At 41.5% G+C, this 18405-nt stretch overlaps 2 protein-coding genes across 3 annotated transcripts in view; both read left to right on the forward strand.

The window, feature by feature from the left end:
* VGLL4 (vestigial like family member 4) overlaps positions 1-18405 on the forward strand; it is a 133675-nt gene that overhangs the window by 86449 nt on the left and 28821 nt on the right. Inside the window, exon 4 of the mRNA XM_011370662.1 lies at positions 48-237. Within this exon, the coding sequence (XP_011368964.1) occupies positions 48-237 (190 nt within the window). The remainder of the gene's footprint in view (positions 1-47; positions 238-18405) is intronic.
* Positions 29-18405, forward strand: part of LOC111745973 (transcription cofactor vestigial-like protein 4) — a 34066-nt gene continuing 15689 nt past the window's right edge. The window contains exons 1-2 of one of the 2 annotated variants that reach the window (XM_023536864.1): positions 29-237; positions 16777-16893. In XM_023536864.1, the coding sequence (XP_023392632.1) occupies positions 77-237; positions 16777-16893 (278 nt within the window). In that variant the 5' untranslated portion in view covers positions 29-76. The remainder of the gene's footprint in view (positions 238-16776; positions 16894-18405) is intronic. The other variant, XR_002782860.1, reaches the window with a different exon arrangement.

Raw genomic sequence — 18405 nt, forward strand, 5'->3', positions numbered from 1 at the left:
TGGGGACATTTCTCCTGCTTGGTGACTACATCATTTTTCTTTCATAGGTGAAGCTGCTCTCAGGGGAGAACCCAGGATGCAGACCATCCCTGTGGCATCTGCCCTCACCAGTCACCGCACAGGCCCCCCACCCATCAGCCCCAGCAAGAGGAAGTTCAGCATGGAACAAGGGGATGACGACCTGGACTGTGAAAATGACCATGCTTCCAAGATAAGTCGCATCTTCAACCCTCATCTGTAAGTTCTCTGGTTTTGAATGCTGTCTCTCTTGCAACTTTGTATCAACAGTGAAGTGATGAATGGTGCTCATCTGCCTGAAGTGGGTATTAAACCGATTTTAATGACTCACCAAGAGACCTCTTATTTCCTTCTGGCTTACTTGTATGATCATTCGCGTGTTTTCCCCCTAGACATTAATGTTCCCTTAGAGCTTTTTGGGTTGGTTGTCCAAAACATCACCTTTTCTTGCTTGTACCACTGATGGTTGTTAGGAGAATCAGCCTTTGGTGAATGTCTTTATATACTAGGAACATAAAGGGAAGATTATCATCTGAGTAAACTTCGGTAAAATATTTTGCGTAAAAGTCTAGAATTGTAAATACACACTAGAAAGTATTCTCACCGTGTGTGTTCACGATATAAACTTGAGACCTTCCCAAAACGGGAGTGATGGCGTTTTGTATTTATGATGAGGTGCTGTCCATCAAATCTGGTGTGTGAGCCTGTTGTAGCCATTGGAGAACCAGTCTTGGGGCCAGGAGAGCTGGGTGCTAGTCCTTGATCTGTCACTAACACTCGGCAATAACAATTATGACGTGTGTTGCTGTAACTCTGGGCCTCAGTTTCCTTATTTGTGAAATGAAGGGGTTGAAACGAAAGCTGTCTGAATCTGTGCAACATTATCACGTTTATATTTGGAAAACAGCTTCCCCTTTGCACTCTCTTCTGACATACACGTGCCTCGTGAAGGGAGTGGGGTGGTGCTTTTTCACACGTTGTCAGGAATTGGGAGATACCCAGCCAGCTGCTGAGAGAGTCTGCTCTGGCAATTGTGTAACCAGGTGGTATGATCAGATTCTGAGGTGTTGGCAGAGGTGGAGAGGTACCTCTGGTTATTGGAAAGAGTCTCTGTGTGTATCCAGGTACTACCCCCCGCTTCCCATGAATGAATTAATATTATGTAATTATTGAAGATGCTCAGCTTCCCCGGTTCTGACTTCCGAGGATGCTGCTGGTTCTGGCAGGGATGTGAGGCTTGAAGAGTTCCTGTTTCCTCATTGGTGGAGGGGACCTTGCGCAGTTAGAGGTGGCCGATAACGCCAGCAGCCCTCTGCTGCCTCAGCGCCAGCAGTCCTCGGCATTCCACGCATTCCAGCCTGCTTGGACTGTTGTGTGCAGTCATAAGACACACTGACAGAGGTATTTATCCTCCAATAAATCACTGTAGTGTTAGTCAGAGGCTGAGCCTGCAGTCTGGAGCCCTGGAATTTGCTACAATCAGGAATCCAGCAACAAGGCCCTGCAAAACAATGAGCTCTCGCAAACAGAGGTTGACTCATAATTTAGATCCTGGATGCTCAACGATGTGGAGTTTATTCTTTTGTTACCAGGAATTTCTTCTCCTACATTCTCTCTTCCCCAAACCCAAATAAGAGACTTTAAAAAAATATATGTTTTATTGGAAGGAAAGGGGATATATGTTTTATTGGAAGGAAAGGGGAGGCAGCCCTGAGATATAGTGTGTTTTGGAATTATACATGCCGTAGTTTTAATCCAAATTCTGCCTCTTACCAGTTGTGAGGCCTTGGACAATCACTCAATTTGGGCTCAATAGCTTTCTTTGTAAAATGGGCAATAATAATAGTTAATGTATAGAACTGTTGTGAGCTTTTGAGTTAAAATTTGCAAGGATTTTGGCACAGTATAATAGTCATTTGATGTAGCTATTACTTTTTATTAGTAGTGAGTCCATTATTCAGATACTGATGATAGAGAATGAGAATATTATTGTGGTGAATTTAATGTTTGAGTGTGTTTTATCAGAAATTTGGTGTCAAATCCTAGCTTTATCTTTCAATGGGAGTAATTATAGTTCCTTCCTCATAGGATGATTGTAAGTGCTTTAGTTTGGTGCCCGGCAGACAGTAATCATTAGCTTTAGTCATTACTAATATTGCTGTTAGAATGTTCAAACATTTAGAAAATGATTTTGTAACTCCTTAGATAGTTACAAACATGATCTTGAAGTACAGGTCTATGATGACACTATAAATAAAGTATAAATAATAGAAATAGAATTGCTAGGTTTCATGTGCAACTCACAGTTGGATTCATCATGCAGAGCTTTAGAAAAATAGAAACAGCAATACCCACCATGGACCAGACTCCTGGACCTAAGGAGGAAAGGCAGTCAGTTTCTTTTGGTGCCACTTGTTTTCTATGTGATAGTTATTCATTTTGGCAACATTACTATTATTTTTACGTGTGTTTGCTAAGAGCTGAATGACAGATTTCACAGGCAAATTGAAAAGATGCTGCATCTCTAACTTTTTGATGTTGTAAGGTACTTAGACGTACTGCTGTTTGATTCGGTGAAATGATCCCTGTTTGAGGTATAGCATGTACTCTCTTTTTATTCACTATGTCTAGGAAGTTTTCAGTAACGTATCACAAATTCATACTGGAAAAGAATGGTTTAGTGTATTTGTTTAAGGGAATTACAAAATGATTTTTGCTCTTACATCTTAATGTCATGTAGTGAAATATATTTTGCTTTATCACTAAAATATCAAAATAGTTCTGGAGGAGGGAGTGTTGCTGAAAAACAGTTTTGACAGCTAGCTAAGAGGGTCTCAAAGATGCATGCTTTGGCTATATTTCATTATAACTGTCATATTGAGATATTTTACAGTAGAGCAGGGATCCCCAATGCCTGGGCCATGGACCCGGTACCCGTTTGTGGCCTGTTAGGAACTGAGCTGCACAGCAGAAGGTACAGTGGCTGGCAAGCGAGCAAAACTTCATCTGTATTTGCAGCTGCTCCCCAGCGCTAGCATCACTGCCTCAGATCATCAGGCATTGGATTCTCATAGGAGCCCCAATCCCTGGTGCCAAAAAGGTTGGGGACCGCTGACGTAGAGAGATGGAGAGATCTAGTGGCACTGAGCAGCCCTGAGCCAGAGTAGGAAGCTACAGAGAGTATGATTAAATTTCATCTGATTTGATATGGGGAAGAGGAGAAGAGAGAAGAGAGGTTTCTTTGGTGATTTCTCTAGAACTTAGAAATTGAGAATTTCTAGGCTCTTATTCCAGCCCCTTATAACCTGGGTCTTTTGAACTCATTATTTTCTTGATATGGTGACTCTGAGAAATATATACATATATATTTGTGTTTTGTTTGTTTCCTAAGAAGAATGTTAAGAACATGAATGTCTTTTTTGGAAGTTACAAAGTACTCTGCCTACTACTTAGAAAGAAAGTGGATTAAGGTATAAAGTGTGTTGGGGTGAGTATAGAGTGGGGTTCTTCTCATGGAAATGTCAATAAGTAATTTTTTTTCTATGACCTTGGTGTTTAAGTATGTGATCTGGTGAGGAAGAGCTCTCCCTTTCCCCTGTTATTCGTATGGACTCATGGATTCCTGTTTCATTCAGTGAGTTCTAGCAGTCCCAGATTTGGCAAATAAGAGCCCCTTCAACTGGCTCTTGTGTCCTTGTTACATGTCTCTCTTTTTTTCCTTTGAGCACTTTTTTATTTTCTGGCAAACAAGATGCTCACCTTGTAACTTACCTGCCCTGGCCTTGCAATCAGCCATTTCTCCAGGGTACTCTGATATCTTTTAGTGGGAAATAGTATTTAGAAGCCAAGATCTGAGTGTTAGGTGTTACTGTGGTGTCATTGCCTCTAGATTTGACTTGTCTAATATGGTAGACACTAGTTACATGTGGCAATTTACATTTAAAATTAAATAAAGTAAAAAATTTAGTTCCTCATTTACACTAGCCACATTTCAAGCTCATTAAGCACATGTGGCGAGTGGCTACCGTATTGGACAGCACACATATAGGACATTTTTATCACAGAGAGTGCTGTCGAGCACTGATTCTAGACCCTTTCAGTGGAAAGAGCTGGCAAAGGATGAGTTCATATTAATAGAGTTCTTCCTTGTCCTTCCTCATTCCAAATTTGTGTCTCCGTGGTTCCCAGCAGCGTCAACACATTTTCTTATTGTTCAGTCCTATAGTGCGCATAAAATAATTTCAGAATTACTGTGGCCATACCACTTTGAAAAACAAACCTACTAAAAGTTTAATATTTGTTGATGGTTCTTTTCTTCCCTATGCTGAGGGAATAATAGTCAAAGTGCCAACTTCAATAGTTATTTCCCCTCCCCACCTTTTAATGTTGTTGTGTTAATTAACATATACATGGGTCCATTAATTTCTGTTTCCATTCAGTTGTAGATTTTTTCCATTATTGTTTATTTCATTTCACTCTTGGAATATGTGAAACATTAACATGCTTCTAAAAGTAATCAACCATTTTGTAGTATAAGTAAAGTCATTATGCTGTACACTTTAATCTTATACAGTACTGTCTCAGTTATATCTCAATAAAACTGAAAGGAAAAAAAATCAAAACTATATTAAAAAGTACTTGGAGAAGTATTCCCTTCTCTGTCTCTTTCGCTTCTTTAGTTCCCTGCTCCTGTCTGTGATTGTCCTTTTCATGTTTCTTTTTGTTAAAGTAAGCACATATGTGAATGGTTTCTCATTTCTCCTTCCTTCTCATACATAAGGCAACATTTTTATGTACTTGTGTTCTGGTGTTTTCATTCGACAATATATTGTGGAAATCTTTTCCCCCTAGTTCCCCATCCTTCTTCACAGCTGCCTCGCACTCCACTGCATGCGTGTGCCAGAGTTCATTCAGCCAGTCCCCTTTGTTTGGACATTTAGGTAATTTCCAATATTTTATAATACTGATAATGCTGCAGTGGATAACCTTGTGCCTTTGTAATATTTTATGTTTTTGTAATAACAAAAACTCTTGAAGGCTAATGATATAATATAATAGCATATAGTATAACAGCATGTAGTATAACAGCATGCTAAATTCATACTGGTTTTGAGACATAATCTAGGCTGCTTATCTGGTAGAACCTAGTGAGAGTTCTGTGTTGAATATGATCTAGGGTGACTTTTGGAAAGAAAGCGGTTTTCAGCTTTGTACATGAAGGTTTCTAGTAGCGCTGTGCAGTTGACCCATTCTCTTAGTAGTCAGCGGTGAGTGGAAGGGATCATATACTTAGTGCGTACCATATACTGGCCCTATGCCAGACACTATAAATGTATTATCTCATTTAACCCTCACAATAAATGTGTCCCATTAAGATGACGTACGTGTGTGTGTGTGTGTGTGGGGTGTGTGTGTGTGTGTGTGTGTGTGTGTGTGTGTGTGTGTGTGTGAGAGAGAATAGCAGAAATGGCAGTTGCGGCTTCGAGCGGATAACGTGTCCAAAGAAGTAGAGCTGGGATTAATTAACCCTGCTCTGTGAGACACTGAAACCAATTATCATTTGATTATGCCATAACTGTATTTTACTCGAGTTGAGATTACATGTACTTAAAGGTGGACATCGTATATATTCAGGATGCCACTTGCCCAGTCCAGTGTCCCATACATGACAGGTGCTAAATAATTTCTGTGTTGAATTGCATTGCACCCGCTATCCAGAGAATGTGCTCTTTGAGCTCCTGTTCCAGTTGGAGGAGGCACCCTCTTTTTGATCAGTGGTGTACATTTGCAGAGTAGTTGCCCCTGGCCTCAGGGCAAAACCCATATGCTCACACTGGGATCAAAGTCGTGGTCACTGGCCGTGTGCTGTAACCAGCTGCTCAGTGAGGAAGGGCCCAGTGAAAGATGCTAATGCCTCCTCTCACTGGTGGTGCTCCTTTGAAATGCTGTCCTGGTGTGAAATGTGTCCATTGTTGTTTTCTTTGCTTCTGTGGCCATTCCTTTGAAGTTTTTTCTCAAGTCCAGTGTAGCCAACTCTGGTTTGTCCTTGAATGCATTATCCAGTCTCGGATGCTTCATTTCCTTTGCTTCTTGTCTTTCTCTTCTTCCTTCTTTCTCCTTGTTTTTCTTCTTCCCTCTACCCCTGTTTTCTCCGCTTGGCTCTAGTCACTTAACTTTTTCCTCCATAAGGGTGAATAGAAAAAGGGAGAAAACAGACAAACCCCAAACCAGTAATTCTTTCAGTTTGAGTAAAGGTTGGGGTGAAGCCTTTGAAATCAAGTGCTGGGCATATAATAGAAACTCAGTAAAGAAAAATTACTGATTATTGGCCAAATCGATTTTTGGGTTTTCCTTCTGGATTTTGTCTGTTTTTTTTTTTTAATTTTATTTTTTTCCAGTGGAGTTGATTGTGTAAATGGTACTGGAAATGTTCTGGAGGGTCTAGTCTGTGGAGTCCCTGCGTAACCCTTGGCAGCATTATTACTCTCCTTAGTGACTCTTGTCCTTATATCTCTTTCGTACCTTTGGTTTGGACGTGTATGGACAGGTTTACCAAGAAATTACTTATCTCACGACTCCATGAAAGTGGAGGAAGCAGGTCCTCATTTTAAATTGAAACTAGACCCAGAGGAAATTGAGAAGTTGGGGTTGTTTCAGTACCTTGATCCCCTACCTAGCAACTGGGGTTCTGTAAGGTAAATAGTAATAACACCTTTATACATGGAACTGTATGTTGCTGTTGTGTTCCTGTCCACACAAGCCCTAGAGCGGGCTAACCTTTCATCACTGAGAATGGTGATGGGTCAGGATTCTCAGCATCTGGAGAATCAAGGACAGCCACTGCATTGGGACTTAACTAACCCAGCGGCCGTCGAGCCTCGATGTGTACCAAGCACTGTGCAGATGCTTCATGGGCACGATCACGTCACGTATCCTCACAACCCTGTGATGTAGATACTATTGTTATCCCTCTTTTCCAGATGGTAAAACTAAGGCTCGAGCAGTTCTGTAACTTTTTATAACCCTGATTTTAGTTACCTTAATTCAAGGTCACACAGCTAGCTAGTAGGTAGTGGAGCCAGGAATCCAAACCCAGGCTTCCTGTTCCTAGAGCCAGCGCTCCTAGCAACCATGTTACATTTATATCAATAGCGTTCGTCTCCAGCTGCTAATAATAATCATGTGATAAAGGACCTTAACATTTTGTAGTTTTGGACAACCTGCTATTTAAGCTCTCTCAAAACCTAGTTGACAAATGCTTTGGAGATGAGAGGTGGTTGGAGGGGCATAAGATGATGAAGGTCGTCAGTAATTACAAGCGGAACCCTCCCAGCACCGGTGGTGGTTCCTTTCAGAGATGATATTCAGCCTCGCCTGAAGAGGCTTGAAATGGTGTCTCTATACTACAGGCGAGGACCCTATGAGAACAAACGAGATCTCCTTTAAGTTCGGGAAAGTGCTTTTTAAGTTGTTCTAGTTCTTGTCAAAAATATCTGACCCAATTTTAAGTTACTGGCACACTCCAGTAGTAACTTCAGTCTAAAAGATTCAAACTGGCATGTTTTAAAGTTTGCTTTAAGTATATGAAGACACCCTGCCCCCATCTCCAGATTTCATAAATCAGACACTCTTGAAATAGAATCCCTCAGACTATGTGCTCTCTCTCTTCTTCTCCCACATCCTTCCTGGCTTCCAAACTTGGGAAGCTTTAGCTCTGAAATTCTCTATTCTTCTGTACTTTCACACACAGTCTCCTAAGTACTCCCACAAGTATTCTGGAAATTTAAGAGGATATTTTATAGCCTCAATTTTAGTTATCCTAAATAAGTAACTCATAAACTGAGATGTTGTTACATAGGGATTTTTAAAAAATCCCCCACTCCCCTAATGTATAGCAAGTACGGACATTTCTGTGAATAAATAAGTTAGAAGGGAGCCTGGGTCTTTAATAAATGCTTCACATCAGCGAGGTGTAATCCAAGAACTGCTTCATGTGAGGTTGAATCTTTGCCTAACGCTGTATTGGGGGGCGGGGGCTGTGGGTCAGCCTGAACAGGGTTGGATTTTTATGGCTGCTCCCATGTGACCTTAAAGGCGCATCTGTGTGTGACATGCAAGTGTTTTGCTAATGAAGTGTGGTACCTTTAAATAAAGGTCACAGGCCTGACCTGTGTTGTGTGGGTTTCTTGTTTGTCAGGCTAGAGGCATTTTCTCATTTTCACAGTTCAGCCGAAAACAAAGACCTCCTTATCCTAGCAGGGAGCTGTGCTCTTGAGAGCTGACATCAGCCTTTTCCCAGCAGGCACCACTTCTGCCTTAAGAGTCTTTGCGGAGAGCTGGAAAGGCAGATAACCATCCTGCTCCTGGCATTTTTCTGGCCAAATAACACAGAGCGAAGAATTGCCAAGAGTGTCAAGAGTCAAAGAAGCTGAACAAAAGGGACCATCATCATTTTATTTTTGTCTGCATTGGGGACCTCGCTGGTACTCATCCCTATCATGAAGGTTATAAAAGTGGGATAAGAATCTTGAAAAAGGAGGACTTTTTTTCCGAGAGGAGAATCGAAGAACATTTGAGATGTATCAGAGAGCTTTCATTAGCATGTGTAAAGTCACCTTTTAAAACACTAAACACTAAAATCGAAAAAAGCGGTGTTTTTAGATTTCTGGATGAAGTCAAAGGCTTTTTGTTCAAAAGTTGAGGCAACAAGGTAACACAGGATTTGGCTCTTTCCCTCTCCTGCCAAGTTCTCTGAGCACTTGAGCTCTTTTTAGAGAGCCGTTTGCATGAAGATGCTTCTGCTCTGGGAACACAGATGGCAGCTGTTTTTATATATAGTTAGAGGATTAATCGTAATGTTACCCTGTGACCACACAGGCCTCTTCTTAATTGCACTGCAAAGCCAGTCTGTCTTGAAAGTTTACAGAGTGCTGTTGCTTTAGTAGGTTTGACTGAGGACCAGAAAGAAGAATGCTAAGAAATGTGTCCGCGTGTGAGTGTTGGTGGTTCTTTTATTTTCCTCTAGAATTTTGCTTGTAAATCGATCATTTGCATGTGCTGCGTGCGTCTGGAATAGTGAGATAGTTTACAGCCCCATGTTCTGTGTCTGGTAGTGTTTTTATTAAAGAAGTGCTAGCAATCGGTTGCTAAATCTTTGGGTACACGAAAAAAACATTCTCTTCCTCTTGCTCCCCTCCTTCCTTCCCTCTCTTCATTTTGAAATTTCTTCATAGATTGCCCCCACAGCATAACTAGAGAACTTAGTGTTGCAGTAATGTTCTGGATCTGGCAGTAGCTCGAAACCTTGCCAAACAAGGGATCTGAATTCTGGATGAAAGCTTTCATAGCCCTGACAGAGGCAAAACGTGCTACAGTATAGAAGGAAGCAAATTTTGCTACCATACTCTCCTCTAACTTACTTTACCTCTTGCCTTTCCTTCCTTGAAGAGACCTAAGAAATACAGCTAATGGATCCACATAGAAACCAGCTCCAGAAACTGGGTCAAGGCAAAGTGGAAGAAACAAACCAACTCTTATTAGGTCAGATCACTTTAGAAGCAAGTCTGAGAGCTGAAAGAAAGCTCTTTGCTTTCCTAAATTTGCCCCTGTCCTTGAACCCATCAAATGGTTTTGGAGCTTTCTAACACATTAGGAGTGATTTCTTTGGATGCATGACACCCCTTGGGGATTCAAAGCACCACTGCCCATAGATTGTCTCAGAACATTCTGCCTCAAGATGCTTGAGGGAAAAGAGTATTCTGTGGCCAGATTTTGGGAAGGACCTAACTTGCTTTTCCGGGTCTGCTCGTGCACGATAGCACATTTCAGGCTTTGAGAAGTTGGTTAGCCCGGGGTTTCTCAAATGTGATTGGCTATGGAATCTTTTATCCCTTTTTCATGAGACTTATTGGGAATATTCTAGGGAGCATACCTGCCTAACAAAATGATCATTTTATTCGGTTTCAAAATCCTTTTATAAACGTTCAAGCTCACAAAGCTTGGTGTGCTACACAGCTTAACTGTTGTAATGAAACGATTGTGTGATTCTGTGATTCGGAATTGTTGGGTGCCATCTTTTATGCCTGGGGCTTTCAGGGAAATTCACTGAGGCCACAGAAATTGAGAAAGCCAGAGGCCCTGCTCTCCCTTGACCTGTGTTCTCATCTCTTATCTCTACCTCTCTCCTTCCTTCCGAGCTGTTTCTAGAGAGCAGGTTGTCTCCACTTCTGTACCCACTCTCCAGTCCAATGCTGTGATCCCTACCAAAGGTTTTAATGAAATTCCTCTCATTCACCAGTGACCTACTAGTTGCCAGATCCAGGAGGAAACCCATAGTTATCTTATTTGACTTCCTCTTCCTTATAAGTCTCTTCTCTCTTGGTCTCCATAACCCTTTTCTTGCTTTCTTTGGTTCCCCTCTAACGTCTACGGCCACTCCACTCAGGACCTTTCAGAGTCGTCATTATTGCCATTCTCCAGGGCTCCATCCTTCTCATTGTCAGACAGACCTTTATGATGAAGTCACATCCCAACTCATGGCTTGAATGACCACTCGAGGTAGATGATCCCCAAATCTCGATGTCCAGCTGAGACCCAGCCTGTACACACGTGGAAAGCTGTCGTCTGCCTTGTAGGTGTGGAGGCGCACACTTCAAGTTCGATGCTGCTTTACCTGAATTGATTTTAGTTATTCCTTTCTTCCAGCACTTTCCCAAGTGTGTCCATGATGGGACAACTAGCTGTCTTTCCACTTGCCCTGAAAATCGCCTGTTCCCCTCTTCCATCTCGTCTCCCACATTGAATCTATGACCACACCCTGTGGAATCAGTCTGCTAGGTGTTTTCCACATAGGAACTGGCCTAGGCCACAGTTTAGACTTAATTTATGTCCATGGCAGCATCCTCCTTACTGGTCTTGGCACTGTAGTGCCAGAGGAAGGTTTCTGAAGTCTTACTATTTGCTTGGAATTCTTTAATGGCTCCCAGTCAGCTCCAGGAAACACTGAGCAAACCCCTCTCTACAGGAGCTTCTGCCTTGTGTGCTCTGCCTTGCTGATGTAAGCCCGTATGCCCGCACTCCTGTGCTTGTACACTCTCTTTGCCTCCTCTTGGCAAGTGGCGAGTCCTTCTGCTTCAGTGAACACTTTTTTTTTTTTTTTAATAAAATGATGTCACTTTGGTATAATCATCTGCCCATCTGTCTGTCCCACTCCCCAGACTACAAGTCCTTCCAGGCCATGGGCTGAGTCTTACACCCACTACAGTGCCCGGCACCTTCTAGGTGCTAAGTAAATGTTTGAATGAAAAATGAGACACTGTGAGAGCACTGTCAAAACATTCTTCCCTTTGACTGGGAAAGACTGTAAGAATTGCTTTCAAATATGTGATAAACTCTGAGTGGCACCACTTCTTGTACTTCCATTTTTTTCCCCTTGTAGCCTTGATGTTTAGCTCAGGAAACATGCTGGAACAGAGTCCTTCCACCACGACCTCCACCACTTTCCTTCCCCACCCCTAGCACCCCTAAATAGAACAGTGCGAATCCCTGGTACCTGGACAAATGCAGTTTACATTCTGAATCACTAGTCTGGCTTGTGATGCTTGTTTTGGATCAAATGATCTTATCCCAATGTTGACTCAATGAGTGTTAGGCCTTCAGAGTTCTTTGTATGAATGAAATGGTTTTTTTCCATTCCTCTGTTTATATCTCTTCTTATGCATCTTGCTCCAATTCCACTGTGAACATGGGTAAGGTTTATGAAAATGAGAAGGTGAGTTGAGTTGGGTATGCCTCATAGGTCATAGAGATGGCTAGACATTCCTTTTGGGTAAAAATGACCCAAATAATAGATCTCTTCATATTAGAAAAGCAGACATCTCTGCCTAAGTGTGTACTATTTTGGTGTTTTTCAAATCTGCCTAAAAAGTACTCAAAGCCAAAGTGTTTTTCAGTATTTTCTAATAGATTCATTGTGTTTTATTTTCACGTGTGTAATAACTGCGAGCTGGCCCCACTAATAGTCCTAATTCCTGTACATTGGTTATGACACTGCATCGTTTTGGTTGGGCTGGTTAGCTTTAGAGCTAACAGACACTGTTCTGTAGGAGCTAACCATGTAATGTGGCTACAGCCTGTGAACGGAGACATTGTGGAAAGGGCCTCATTTGATGGCCACAGAGCTCTGCAAGCAGCAGGTATTTTTTGATACATATTAGGAAGACATGGCAAAGTTTGTTGAGAGGCTGTGGGTCTGGCTCCTTTTTGATTACAAGATAAAGTTTCAGTTCTTTTGGATGACTTTCAAGGACTTAGGCGATCTGTCCCAAACTCCCTCTCCCAGTATTATTTCTTAGTAGATGGCCTCCTTGGACTATTGATTATTTAAAGACTCTTTACCCATGGTTAAATTTAAAAAGAATCTATTTAAGTGTCTGCTATGCCTTTCAGCACGCTACACAGAGCATAGGAAGCAATTCTCGCACACTTAGGGTGAATTGTCCAACTTGCCTCGTGACTTTCAATTCGAGGCTAATTTTTTGAAACCAACATTTTCATTGCCCATGGCATCTTAATGTGTATGGCACACCCCTCTCCGTCACACAGGTTCCTTCTCACCTCCCCATGTCAGCTCTTTTGGAAGACTCTTCAAGGATTCCCAACATCCCACCCTGCCTGTGCTTGAAATGAGATGATTCTAAACATTCCATCCAAATTTGGTGATAATCTAACCTGCCATCCTTCTCTCCTCCCACTGCCCTCCCAACTTTATTTTGGACAAAGTTCAGAAACATTGAACACCTAGGATAATGAGCACCCGTGTGTCCTTTGCTAGATTCACCAGTTGCTCACAGTCTGCCACATTCGCTTTTTCTTTCGTGTGCTGTAGACAGTGATATGATCTAATATATATATTTACATTCAGTAATCTCCTTTATAAATAAATGTTTTAAATTCAGGATTCAGTTATGAGTCACACGTTGCATTTGGTTGTAGTGTCTTTTAGTGATCTTCAGCCTAGAATAATTATTCTCATTTTGCGGGGTGAGTGGTGGTGTTTCGGTGGATAAGGGAGGGCGCACCCAGACAGGGTCGTCGCTTTGCGAGAGCTCCCTTTGACACGCAAGTCTGACCAATGGCAGGGAGATTGTGTATCAGCATTGGGAGAGATGATGTACATGATAAATAAATGAAATATTCAGATATATGTGTGGTTATTATGTGGTGAGTTCAGAAACAGGGACAAGGGGAAGGGAGAGAAGTCGTGTTGAAAGAGGAAGCAAAAGATTTGGAACACAAGATGGCCGAGATATATGGAACAAATTAAAAATTTCATGCTTGCTCTAAGATAACTTAAGTCACCTTTTCATAACTTTTTATTACTGCTCCAAAGGCTCATTTCTATTTCTAGCCAACAATTCCAATAGTTTTACTTAAAAAAAAAAAAAAAAATCCAGTACCTTCACTTATTCATGGCAAAGTAGAGGATTTCCCTGTACCAATAAAACGCTATTAGATTGTATTCTTGTAAGATCCCCAGTTACTTTGAAATAATTCATTTGACGCTCAGGTGAAGTCTCTCGACTGTGAAAAAGTGTTGTATTTGTGTGTGTGTGTGTGTGTGTGTGCGCGCGGGGGGGGGGGTGTCTCCTAATCTTCAGCAGCACGTGTAATATCTAATAGAAATCTCAGAATTTTAAGACTTGATGTTAGTAACTCCTTAAGGGCTCTGTGATTGGAGATAGGTATACAGTTGATCCTTAAATGACACAGGTTTGAACTGTGCGAGTCCACTTACACACAGATTTTTTTCAATAAATATATTGGAAAGTTTTTTGGAGATCTGCGACAATTTGAAAAAACTCGCAGATGAACCGCATAACCTAGAAATATTGAGAAAAATTAAAAGATATGTTAGGAATGCATAAACTACATATTTTTTCATTTTCTTAACATTTGCTTTTCTCAAGTTTACTTTATTATAAGAATACAGTATATAATATATATACTTATCGATAACATAAACTGCTGATTAACACACTCAGAACATGTTAATCAGCAGTTTATGTTATCGATAAGGCTTCTGGTCAACAGTAGGCTATTAGTTAAATTTGGGGGCTGTCAAAAGTTTACATGAATTTTTCTACTGTGCAGGGGGTCAGTGCCCCAACGCCCACATTATTCAAGGGTCAACTGTATATGTAGGACCTAGAAGGGTGACGGTGGTTCTCGTGGTCACTGAGTGGGAATGGCTGGAGTGGTCGTTGGTGGTGTCTCTGGTTGGAGCCTCTTGCCTTGGTGCTGGAGAGAGGGTAGGTGGTACAGCCCCTTTTTTCTCAGGAGCACAGAGCTCCTTCCATCTTCTGTTGCAGGGGTCCCTGGGGTCACCTCCTTTTTTTCCTTTTCCAGGATTGGTCATTTAACTCTTCATTTCCAAGAAATGCAACACAGCATCCTTGCAATAAATTCCCCCTTTTTTTCATAAGCTAGCTAGCCTTGTTTTATGTTGCTTGTAACCAAAAGAACTTGTTAAATACAGATATTTGTGTTGTTTACAATGTTTCACTATCATTTGCTGAACTTTTGGCACTACCATTGTATTTCCATCCTTGTTCATATCTCATATTTCCCATTTTTCTAGAAGTGCAATTTCTGGATCAGAGGGCACCCAATTATGCTTTCTGTGGTGCACTCTTCCTGCTTGGTATCTAGTAGGTTTACTGATTTACATTCCCACTAGCAACTGTATGTGTGGGCCTGCTGCACTGCATCATCACACAGGTACAATGTATTTAATTTTTGCAAGTTTTGCAGGGGAATCATTGTGTGATAGCTGATCTTTCTCTCTCCCCACCCAGCCCCGCCACATTTCTGCTACTAGGGAACTTGAATGATCTTTTCACATGCTTATTGGCCATGTGGATTTTTTGGTGACTTTGTATCTTTGTCTTTTTTTAAATTAGAGTATTTATCTTCTTTCTATTGATATGTTACAAGTCCCAGTTTCCTAATTTATTTGCTTTTCAAAAACTTTACTGTGTTTTTGAAATACAGATTTTTTTTTAAAAATTGGAAGTAGTTGAATCTTTAAATCTTAAATGGAAAAGGCTTCGTAAGTATTCTAGGGGGGATTGAAATTTGTTGGCTAGTACTTTGTAACACGTGCAGGCTGTGTATTGATGGTAAGGCGATTGTGCTTAATACATTGTTAGCTGTGGAATGAAGAGAGCTAATTGTTTGTATATTACTTCATTAGTTCATTTATTCAACATTTCCCAAGTGCCTACTTTGTTGGTGATATTGGGGTGATGTGAATGAAGGAGTCAGCCCTGGTTAGGGGAAGGGATTTAGCTGTGCCTAAGGAGGTTTCAGGGGTGGGGTGATGTGTGGGCAGAGTGAGGGGTTGCCCTGGCCCTCACAAGGTTGTGGCCATAGTCCCTGTGAGGAACAGGGATACTGCAGCCTCCACGAAAAAATAGGATTGCAGCCAACATTTCCTGCCTTGTCTGCTTTTTCTCCTCCTTCCTGCTCAGGGACATTTTTTCCCCCACTATTGCACCGAGCACTGCGAGTGGTCAGAAAGCTTTTGGTATTTGTTTTAATAGTCTCTTGTTGGGTACCATAAGCAAGCTCAAAATCAAAAGTTTAAATTCTGCTTTTATTTAACCATTTTACCAGATGTTTCCTGTGGTTTGACAGATGTACCATTTACTCGAAAGTTACACTCCTGAGATTTTGAATGTTATGGACACTGTTGCTATAGACAATGATTCTGTCAGGGCAGGATTTGGATGACAACTTTCACATCATTTTTGGGTTGAAAAATGTATTTTTCCCTAGAACAGAAATGCTCGTCTTCATAATCTGCTTTTGTCTTCTGTTGCAATTCTAATCTCTAATTTATAAAGACTATATGTGATTGAATAGAGTTTAATCCAGTAAACAGCACTGTGCCTCAGTGGGTATTACTTTCTGAAAGCAGCTGGACTCAAGTACATTTAGGTTTTGTTTGTAAAACTCACTTGGGTCAAAAAGAACTCAGGTAGGTGAAACTTTAAATGGGGCTGAAAAGCTGACTGATGCTCCACTTCTGTGGGCTAGTCGATGCTGGGGTGTGGCTAAGAAAGCTGCAGACTTGGCAATTTTTCGCACCCACCTACAGCCCTTCATAACAAACCAAGGATCACTTTGGTACCTCTGCCTTCCCTGTGCTTGCAGCCAGCATTTCTCTGCAGCCCAGGAGTCCAAGTAGAAAAGGGCCTCTCATCCAGGATTTTGCTAGTGGGAGGAAAGCAGAAGGAAGTTGCTTCCTGCAAAACACAAGTGAGACTGTAGTTGTGGCTGCAGCGGAGGAAAAATAGGGATTTTTGACATTCCTTCTCGAAGGGGCCCAGCTGCAAGGGTGCTGTGGACTTGCATGCATTGTTCTGGTTGGGGCTGGCTCCCTTCTCCAGCAGCCTTCCTCTCCTGTGTTTTGTTCAGCCTTCTTTTAGAGTTTTATAAAAGCCTCATGTTATGGAAGATGGAGAAACAAAGAAAGAGGAAATTGCATACTATAATTCTGACAGCAGATCTATTTTCTCACAAAATGGAACTGTAATGATGCATGTAACTTTTTGGCAAGACATCCTCTGTAAATAAACCCTCCCAGGAGTTGCTAACCTATCCCAGGACCCATAGGAAACTTCTCTTGCAGTGTGGGGTCAGGCAGGCCCCTTACCTTGTAAGTCTCCTTTCAGCTGAGGACTTTTATTCTGACAGGCATTCTGCCTATCCAGTTTTGTGCCTGGGACTGCTTGCCAAGTTTGTGAGGCCCAAGGCTTTTTTGTGGGAGGACGCTGGGCTGTCTTCATGCTCTTTGGCAATGATTAAAGTGAGGTTAGTACCAAAAACCCTTTCATTTTATTCCCTTATCCTTGCTTTTTCAAACCAGATGGCAACCCTGTATTTTCAGCTGTAATTAATTTAAACTATGAGGCAGCAAGTGCTGGGAGAGGTAGAGTTGATTTTGCTCAGAAGGGACAGCATAGATTTTCCTTCTCATCCCTCACCCCTCACTAAACGGCACCTTGTCTCAACCAGATCCATGTCATGTACAGTTTCTTCTGAGAGAGGACTGGACGGAGAGAGAGAGGGCTCTTAATAGGGCTGCAGCACTGGCTGCCAGCTACATGTGTGAGCTGGGAAGGGTTAATGCAACTAGTAATTGTTTCCTTAATGGGTTGGAAGTAACCAAGTTTCAGGTGATGGCTGACATGTTATTGCCAGGCTGGGCTCTCATGTGACCATCTGTAGACAATGGTGCGTAGTTTGAGTGGCTGCTGGTTTGGGCAGTACAGGGTGCTTTTTCTTCCCACTCAGTTCAGCTGCCAGGATCGCCTCCAGAAGGGGGTATGTTTTAGGTTTAACATTTATTCTTAAAGAAAATTACAAGGGAAATAAAAGCACTTGACCACAATTGAAGTCTGGAGGTTTTGACCTCAGCTATTTGACCACTTCCCTCCGTGGAAATTTTACTTGAGTCCCTCCTCTATAAGTTGCTTTAGTGCACAGGATCCATTAGAGATTGAGAGATCCTTCACATTTAATGGAAAATAAATGCTTTTGTTTAATCTCTCAGTAACTCAGTAAAGTAACTCTACAGAGCAGCCACTGCACCCACCTTTTTCTCCCCTCCTTGCTCTGAGATGAAGCTGAGGTTAAAGTGGAGAGCGAAACAGTTGACGACTTGAGAGCCAGTGTGGTGGTGCCCTCACCTGCCTGCACAGCTAGGTGCAAGGGGATTTTCATTTCACCATTTGAGAAACACATTTTCTAGGCAGTACAGAGGAGTTGTAGATTGATGGAGATCTGTTAACGATAATATATGTGCGAAGCACTTTGTAAAACTGTATGCTAATGTTATACAAATGGTAGTTATTACTACGTATTATTAACATTAGCCTCCCTTGGATGGCTTGAGTGATTTTTAAAGGCCCATGGTGAGAAATGGGAACCACAAATATGTAGCTTGTGAGTCTTTACTATGCTCACTGTTGATTACAACATCATTGACTTGTATGCACTTATGTTTACCGAATTTAGTGAACTGGGTGATAGATGTTCTTTGTTTATTTAATTTTTACATCAAATGTTTACATTTTTCAAGATCATTTTTCTCATGAACCGCTTGGTCTTTGTTTGCAAAGACTTGAATTTTGTTGTCGTTGTGGGCTAGACCCATCCTTTTGCAAACCTTTTATTTTTCTCTAGTAAGGAGGGACAAACTTATAGTGAAAAGCGCATCCTGTAGTTCCAGTCTCCTTTACTGCCAACAATTTGTCAAAACTTCTAAGGACTAAAAATCAAACAGAATTACCATATGATCCAGCAGATCCACTAATAAGTATG

This window comes from Pteropus vampyrus, unplaced genomic scaffold (genome assembly GCF_000151845.1).
Source record: "Pteropus vampyrus isolate Shadow unplaced genomic scaffold, Pvam_2.0 Scaffold171, whole genome shotgun sequence".
NCBI lineage: Eukaryota > Metazoa > Chordata > Mammalia > Chiroptera > Pteropodidae > Pteropus > Pteropus vampyrus.